The sequence below is a fragment of the Schistocerca serialis genome, chromosome 4 (genome assembly GCF_023864345.2).
Source record: "Schistocerca serialis cubense isolate TAMUIC-IGC-003099 chromosome 4, iqSchSeri2.2, whole genome shotgun sequence".
NCBI lineage: Eukaryota > Metazoa > Arthropoda > Insecta > Orthoptera > Acrididae > Schistocerca > Schistocerca serialis.
Genome location: NC_064641.1, coordinates 7,819,240 through 7,828,396, shown reverse-complemented (window position 1 = coordinate 7,828,396; position 9,157 = coordinate 7,819,240). Strand labels below are relative to the sequence as shown.

Here is a 9,157-nt window from a genome sequence, read left to right as displayed (position 1 = left end):
ATTTTTGGGTCGCCATTAGATCATAACATGACAGAATAGAGCACATCAGTACCTTAAGTCATAAATTAAATTCAATCTTCAATTGTTTCATGTTCCATGGATTATTTTGTTCTATAAATCATAATGATGCAGAACGAGTCAGTTTACATTCACATTGCAAGTTAATTTGTAAAGATGGCTACCTGCTGAACATTTATAAGTGCTCCCTCTTTTTCTAAAGAAAAAAAAAGAAGGAAAAAAGAAACAAATGTGAGTTAGTGAATCCAACTCACTAGTTTGTATGCTTCACAATAATAGAAATTCTTCTATGAAACAGAAGGAGTGATCAAGAAGAAACTTTCGCAATTTGTTTTCAGATTTTACTTTGCTGTCTGTCAGGTATTTTATATCACTAGGTAACTAATCAAAAATTTTTGTTCCAGCATTGGGCACACCTTTTGCATTAAAGACAACCTTAATGCCAAGTAATGAATGTCATTTTCCCTTCTGGATTATACACAACAAACTTCATGACGGACTAAATATACTGAGAAGCAGTAGTCAGAATGCCAACTCCTTAAACAGCTGTTTACAAGATGATCATGGGTGAGCACCCCATATTGTTCTTACAGCATGTTTTTGAGTGATGAAAACTTTCTTTCTTAAGCAATAACTTATGCCACTGATGTGCTCTACCATATCGTTTTATCATCTACATGTGGAACCAAAAATTTTGCTCTTCCAACTAGCTCTGGTTTGTTTTATTCTCCCAGAATTACCCCAGAACAAACTGCCTGTTGCCTTCTGTCTCAGATTCTTCAGCCAACGTTCGAGCTTGCGGCCGCAGACTGTATGTACATGACGCTCAGACCCAGTCCACCACCAGCAATTGAAGGTGAAGCTTTGACAATGCCAGCCACTCATGCTGGCGAAACATCAGAAAAATCATCACACGAATGACAGGTGAAGAACCAAAAACAACAGAAGCCAACAGGCAGTTTGTCGACAAACGCCCACAGAAGCCTTAATAATTTCATATTACCCCAGAATATTATTCCATATGACATTAAGGAATGAAAAGTTGCTAAATATGTTAACTTACTGATCCATCCCTCCGCAAGATTTGCAATGATTCTAAGTGAAAATGTGGCTGAAGTAATTTATTTTAGGAGTTCCACCTATGGAGAGGTTCAAAAGTGTGATGACAAAACCCATCGTACAGAAAAAAATATATCCGTGTAGTGTACAATGAGAAATGGCAAAGATGTAGAATGAAATTCAAGTTGTTAAACATGTTACCCACAACATATGTGAAATATGTGTGTGTATAAAATTTTAGGTCACACTAGAAAAAACATTTGCCAGTTCCATAAAAACAGCGAGGTACTGATACCATCACTACAATATTAGAATTATTGGAGACAGAGAACAATACAACAGTGGAACAGTCATTATGAGAAAAGTGTACAGAGGGATGTGCCTATACGCAATATAGACTTGCACCAAAGTGCCTTCCAATCACTGTTATTCCAGGAAACTTTTATGCCTATGCCTTTAAGAACACTGTGAGAAAAATACTGGAGGAAATCCAATCAACTCCATAAATTGTTCTTTTTAGTATTATTTTAAGATGTAATCAACATTGTGATACTTATACGTAAATGTACAAAGAAGTAAATATATCCTCACTTTCATTCAATTTTGATATATAGTAATCATATATACTTAAACATAAGGAAAATAGTTGTTACATAAGAATAGTGTTCAAAATAAAAAGTCGCATGCTTCATTCTTTTTACATTCACACACAGAATTATAAAGGACACTAAGTTAAAACAGTTACACAAACATAATTACAATAAATATATGTATAGGGATTAAAGGAATACCCACTTGAAAAAACTATAGAATTACAAAAAGATTGAATGGCTGTACTCGTAGTTACCTTCAGTTACCGAAATTCCGGCACTGCCGACAGACACATTTAAAAGTGAGGAAAATAAAAACATTCCTTGTTGTCGGAGCTGGTATCAGTTCCCCATTAAGGTACTAGTGGTACCGAAATCTAAAAACAGCTTTTTAACTTTTAAATTTATCTGTTGGCAGTAAAGATTAGCACGACTGCATATTAATCTACTTACTGTTGTACTTAACAATGAAAAGTAGCTCGTTTCAGAAGGTACTGCACCTGTTACTGGTTCGATGAAAGAAGTTTCATCGTTAACCATTTTTAGTTGATTACGTATTCCTTGAAAAATTTCACGGAGGAACAGTATTAACTTTTTAACGCAACAGTATAAATGCTGTTGTTACTACGGAAGCATCCGTTACGTCTAATCTGTTGAAGTCCGCTGTGCTACGAATCTCTCGAGAAATATTAACATTCGTTAATTTTAGTTGGATTCACGAGGCAACAACGATTCTGAGAGTAATGACACACATTCTGTATAATACATTCGGTTCCATTTTATGATGGCCTACTACAATTAAAGACAATGTTTCTCCCGACATCATTTCAAGCAAACCGCTTTGTTCTGGTTTCAGAGTAGGCAACTTAAAATTTTATAACGACATGACCACAGGGCATTGCCTGCTCGTAATGAGTCAATATACAGATTACTAATTGTTCATAAAAGTAGAGTTTTCTTTTTATTGTAAAAACTTTCTGCACTGATATAACAATAAACTTAAATAACGGAACAGTGTCCAGAATAGAAACTGCATTTGTTGTTTAGCGTATTTATGTTGGCAACGGTTATTTACGTCGTGTTGCCATGGTTTCAGCGTCTTGCTTAGGGGATCAGCGGTGGTCTTGTATGGTGTTCGGCGCATACTCAAAAGTAATTAACTTGATAATAAATAGCCATTGTACCAGAAAGCTTACGGTCAGAAGATGCATATAATCTATATCAGCTGACGGCAGTTTTCATAAGGCTTTCTTTGCAGTAAAAGTAAGTATGGTACGGTATAGTTTTTTCATATCACCTGTTGATATTTTAACACTGAAAAAACTCGCTGTGTTTTGCTCTAACAGTCAGTTTCAGAATTTGGAATGCGTTGAAATATGATTGTCAATATGTCCTGATATCAACAATAATGTAAATATATAGAACATGGCACGAACAGAAATTTCAGGACCATCCCATCACCTGTCTGGGCATTCAGTAATGAAATGTATTCGTAAGCCGAGTAGTGAAATAATGACATAATACAGAATTATGCCTATTTGTTTATGGCGGCGCAATAGGTGAAAATATTTACTCATTTAATAAAACTTTTGTTTTAAATTTGGTAAAATGTTCGGTACCGGTACTTTTACAGTACTTCGATCAGCATAACGTTCGCACATACCATAATTATCTCTCTAATGTGTTTAACAATTACTTACGCAAATAATAAATTAAGCAAATAATTGAGCAGCACATGGTGTGATTTTCATCTTTATTTAGAAATGCATGTTAATGTAGATAGATACATTGAATGAAGGTTCTGTCTATCAGAGAATAATTCGTATTTTATATATGAAGGAGTCGTCAATTCCTCAGAGCTTCCATCTCTGTGTGGTATGCTTAGGCCTAAATAATCACAATTACTGTCAGATAAAAAAGAGGGAGAGCAAGATCCAAATTAAATATGCCTGAGCCTCACACGTTAAATACAAGTAGGATGGTACTTATGTTTTGAGGACTGTTGGCATTGGTCTGTTAGAAAATGGCAACTAGACACAAATACATAGCAACTAGCCTACTACTTTCTTCACATTAACCACCATATTCCATGAATTCCATTGTAAAAATTATACATGCCAAAGTTGATCCAATTTTAATTTTATTACTAGCTGACTAACAGTTGGCAAACAAACTCCTGAAAAGAATAATTGTAAAGCTATAAGAATTAAGAAATAGTAAATTTCTTGATGAAGCATGACACCCAGTTACAGTCGAAAGCTATACTGATTTTTATTGTTTTGCCACAGCAGATTATCTTGTAAGATGACAGGCAGTGAAAATACAAAATATATAGTATTATTTTAGTTTCCATGTTAACCCAGAGAGAACTATCTCTGTGTCAAAGCTAACCAGTTCGTTGTCTCATATAGTGACAGTGTAATTCTAATATGAAGAAGACCAACTACTTGCTGTATAGATCAGGATTTAAACTGTATATAATTACATGGAAAAAGAACTCAATTGCTGATGGTAATATATTTTATCATAGCATGCGCACACATATGCACATGCTTGCGCACCCCCTCCCCCACACACATCCCTCACTCTCCCCCTCCTTTTCCCTCCCCCCCCCCCCCCCCCACATGACTATGATTTGGGAGTGTGTTGTGGTCTTACCTGTAGTGAGTTGGCAAAAACTGAAAGAGGTGAAGATTGATGGTGAAAATGGGTATAGTGAGGAATAGAATTACAAGAGTGAAGTAAGAATCAGCTATACGGTGAGCAAGAGCAGTGGGATATATTCACAAGTCACTATTAGTTTTTGATGTTTGCATGATACTGTAAGTAGTGAGATTAGTAAGAGTTAAAATAGTTTCCTAAAAATTACTGATGTTCCGCTACAACTGTAGCCTTGGCTATGTTTGATAGGTTTGTTTTCATACTGTAGGTGTGTTTGCTTTTATTATCATGCTACTGTTAAGTCTTGCTTATTGTTTCTTCCTGGGTGGTGTGAATGGCAGATGAACTGTTGAGTTTTTAAGACGCAAGTGTGATGAGGAAAGGAATGATTCTGTGGTACAGCAGTTGTAGGCTAGAGAAACTGTACAAAACAAGATAAGACAACTTGTGGGAACAGAAAAATTGGGAGAATTAAAATTAAATTCTTGAAAAGTCATGTTTATAAACAGCAAGGAAAAAATAAAACTAAAGAGGTTTGTTGGGGAGAAGGAAATGACAGATCGTGTGGTGTTGTGAGCAGATTGCAGCTAAAACTACTTAAAAACATATAATAATGCAAAGACATTAAATTAAAGGAAAGTAAAATGTATAAAAAGAAGTTGTTGAAGCAGCTAATTTATGAAGACGATAGAGCAGGGCAAAAGAGGAAAAACAGACACACAAAAAAATTTATTAAAATATGCAAAAATTGTAAGGAAATATTGGTCACCATATTTATTCCAGTGAAATTTATTTGTAGAGTTTGATGATGTAGTATTCATTTATTGTGAATAATCCACTGCTGTTTAAAAAGAACAATAACATACATAATAACAAGATCAAAAGGAAAAATGACATTCATTACTCCACTTTAAGATTGTCTTCAGCACAAAAAGGGGTACACAGTGCTGCAACAAAAAATTCTGATCACTTAAATAGTGATATAAAATGCCTGACAAACAGCAAAGTAAAATTTGAAAACAAAAAAGTTTCACGTTTAGAACTCCTATTCTGTTGAAGAATTTTTGTTATAATGTGTAGAAGGTGGTAGGTGGGAATTACTAGCTCACATCTGTATGTTTAAAAAAATAAAAAAATATATAAATTTTCAGCATGTGTTCATATTTAAAAATTAATCTGCAATGTAAACGTATAGTGACTCATTTCATGTCATTATGATTTATCATGCAAAATAATCCGTGTAGCATGTGGCTAACTATATAGGCTGTGCTAGCAGCAGTAGAATACTAGATATTATGTTGATGTATATGTGTTGATTGTTCATTATATTTTAAAGAAATGGTTATTTTGCAGGTAAATGTTGGAATCTCGATCAGCTGTTTTCAAAATGTTACGTGATAAGGCATACAAGGACAGACAAATAAACTCGTTTGTACCACCGTACAATACTGATGCTACGCCTTATCCACAGACTGACTTCAGCCTCGAAGTAAGAGAAGCTTGCAAGTCTAATGCCTCCATTACTACTGGGTTGAAAATATCCAAAGCCATTTTCATTGGGGATGTAGCAGTTGGTAAAACTTGTGTGATCAACAGGTAATTATTATATTTTGAGATTTCAGTTATCATAAAATTAAAAAAAAAAAAAAAAAAAAAAAGATTTAAAAAAAAAATGCATGGCTTCAGGTTTAATTCTGATATTTCTGACCAAGTTTAATACTTAGAAAACAAGGAGAGGGAAGATGCAACTAAATGGCTAACTTTAACAGAATATTTCACTTGCCAATTAGTTATTCTAGCAAATTTCAATAAAGCAAATTGATATAGGTAGTAAATAACTTGATATTTACGAGAAGCACTCATGAAATTTGTACCATTTGGTAGAAAAAAGATAGAAATCTCAACTTTGACACGTTAATTAGTACAGTAGTACATCTCTGTATGAGATCCCCATAAGTTCATATGTTTTTCCCAGTGTTGTGTGCCACGATTGTTGAACTCCTCACCTTGCTCACCTTGGCATCACTGATGAAGTATTGCCAATACAGCTGTCCCTAAAGTTTCCAAAAGAGGAAGAAATAAGTGGGTGGATGTGGAAAGATTAAACATAGCATGGGTGTAATCAAATAGCCACAATTCCGTGGACTGTAGGAGCAGGTACATTTTCATGCATGATTTGCTCATCTTTCACGATTGTTCCTTACCTCTTCTGCTTATCTCAAGCTGCAGGTTGGTCATAAGGTACTGTTAATATCAGTTGGTAATGGTCTGGCAATTTCTTGCATAGTCGGTGCAGATACTTCATCTACAATCCATAAAAAAAGACAATGTAACTTTCCCAGAAGTTGGCTGTATCTTTGGTGGAGGGGAATTTTCTTTGACTGTCCTTTCTTGCAGTTTTGGGCCTTAATGCTGAAGCCAACTTCAACCCATCATGGTCATTGTCTTCCTTTTCATTGAACATACTCAACATTTCCATTGCTGATGCCATGTCCTACTTCATTTGAATGGACATTTAAAAATAGGGAACAATCAGGCCAGCACTAGTCATGTGCAGTACATCACTTTGTATCTTGTGCATTCTACAGTAATACCAATCTTTCTTACAGTTGCTTGGGATTGTTCATGTTTGCCATGTTGCTAGTGGAGAGCAGCAGTGACAGCATTTTCATTAACTATGAAGTGTAGTGTTAGCCAAATACCAGCATAAAGCAGGGGTGGATAAAAACACCGAAAGCACAACACATTACCATGCCTAACGCAATGTAGGAAACCTATTGGCATTCGAAACAACTTCGAGTCATCTCAGAGTGGTTAAATACAGGTCCTGTATGGCGTTTATGGGAATCTTATATCGTTCTTCGTGAAAAATTGTGGCAAGTTCAGATAATGGTGATGAAGGTGGATAGCCACCATGCGCCCTTATTTCCAACGTAGACCAAAAAGGCTCAATAATTCTGTGTTGTGGCGACTGTGATGGCCAAGGGAAACATCACAATTCATCCTTTTGCTTACAAAATGAGTTCTGGATGATGAGAGCTGTGTGCATAGGGGCCCTGTCATCTCGGGACACAGCGTCACCACTGGGGAACAGACACTGTACCATGGGATGGACCTGATCAGCCAAAATGGTCACATAATCCTTGGCAGTAATGTGAGCTTGCAGAGTAACCATGGGGCTCACAGAATACCATAATATGGCTGCCCAAATCATCACTGAACCCTCACCAAGTTTGGCACATAAACTCGGCCATAAGTTGGAAACATTGTGAAAGAAGACTCATCCAAGCAAATGACTTTCTTCCATAGCTGTATAGTTTAGGTTTTACGTCTTTTGCTCCACATTTTCCTATTACTGGCATTTGCATCACTGATGAATGACTGGAATTCCAGCTTGCACTGCCGTTCTGTGCTTATGGAACTTCTTCCATGTTGTTTTGGTGTTGACAGGGTTCACAAGTGTGACATTCAGTTCTGCAGTGACTTTTGCAGCTGTCGTCCTCTTATTTTTCATCACAGTACTCTTCAATGACTGTCTATCATGATCATCTAGACGAGACCTTCCCAGCCTCCCAAAATGCCAAACCCTTAGTGTGGTTCAGGTTCTTTGATGATGCCTTCATGATCTGGACCCAGGGCCAAGACACTCTATCTTCATTCCTTCACAACCTCAACTCCTTCTCTCCCATCCAACTTAGTCCTCCTCAACCCAGCATCTCACCTTCCTAGGTATTGCCCCACTCCTCTCTGGTGGCTCCATCCACACCTCTGTCCACATTAAACTCACCAAGCACCAACAGTGCCCTCATTTCTACAGCTGTTATCCCATTCACACCAAAAAGCTCTTCCATACAGCCCGACCAACAGGGAACGGTGTATATGTAATGATAAGAACTCCCTTCCTCAGTATGCTGAGGGTCTTGCCAAGGCCTTCACGGACAGGTGCTACCCCAAGATCTATTCTGCAAACTGATCTTCCATGTCATTTCCCCTCATAACCCCCCCCCCCCCCCCCCACACACACACACACCCGCCATGAACTGGCCACAAAGGTGTGCTCCCTTCATCACCCAGTACCATGCCATACTGGAATAGCTGAACCACACCCTTTGCCAGGGCTTTGATTACCTGGCATCAAGCCCTGAAGTGATGGACATCCTACCAGAGATACTTTCCCATCAGGAGCCGAGCCACGTACGAAAGCAGCCATGTCATTTGCCAGCTCTGCTGCAACCATTGCACAGCTTTTTATATTGGTATGACTACCAACCAGCTCTCCACCAGGAAGAAGCTACCGCCAAATTGTGGCCAAGACCAAGGTAGACCAGCCTGTGGCACAAATGGCAGCATAGCATAACATGCTTTATTTCAGTGGCTGCTTCACTACCGGAACCGTCTGGATCTTCCCCTCCACCACCTGCTTTTCTGAACTGCACAGAAGTTAGTCAATATTGTCACACATTTAAAGAGCATCCAATCACATAAGCAGGAGTACTGTGTATCTCGATGTTATGGTGACATAAGAATTACTCCATTAAATTTCGGGAGTGCTCCCACCATAAACTTTGTTTCTTCCTTACAACATATTTTCTGCCTTGGTAATTATCCTGACCTCATCCTACAGTAATGTACTGTCCCCGCATCTTCCACCCAACAGTTTCCACCCCCTCTGTCCTATCATCTCCTTTCCATTCTCATCTCCCAGCCTCTTTATTTTCCACCATCTGCCAATGCACCTGCCAATGTTTCCCTGCTCCTCTTTTCACTCATTTTTCCCCACCTCCCTGCACCACAACCTCATGACACTGCACCTGTTGGCATTGTAGTCC

At 37.7% G+C, this 9,157-nt stretch overlaps 1 protein-coding gene across 3 annotated transcripts in view; it reads left to right on the top strand.

Annotated features, from left to right (window-relative positions):
• Positions 1-2,783: 2,783 nt before the first annotated feature.
• LOC126473830 (ras-related protein Rab-34-like) overlaps positions 2,784-9,157 on the top strand; it is a 123,692-nt gene continuing 117,318 nt past the window's right edge. For 2 of the 3 annotated variants that reach the window (XR_007586529.1, XM_050101151.1), the window contains exons 1-2: positions 2,784-2,930; positions 5,682-5,924. Coding sequence is in view for 2 of the 3 variants with exons in the window: in XM_050101151.1 (XP_049957108.1) it covers positions 5,686-5,924 (239 nt within the window). In the remaining variant the exon portion in view is untranslated. Of the gene's footprint in view, positions 2,940-5,681; positions 5,925-9,157 lie in introns of all 3 variants that reach the window. The other variant, XM_050101152.1, reaches the window with a different exon arrangement.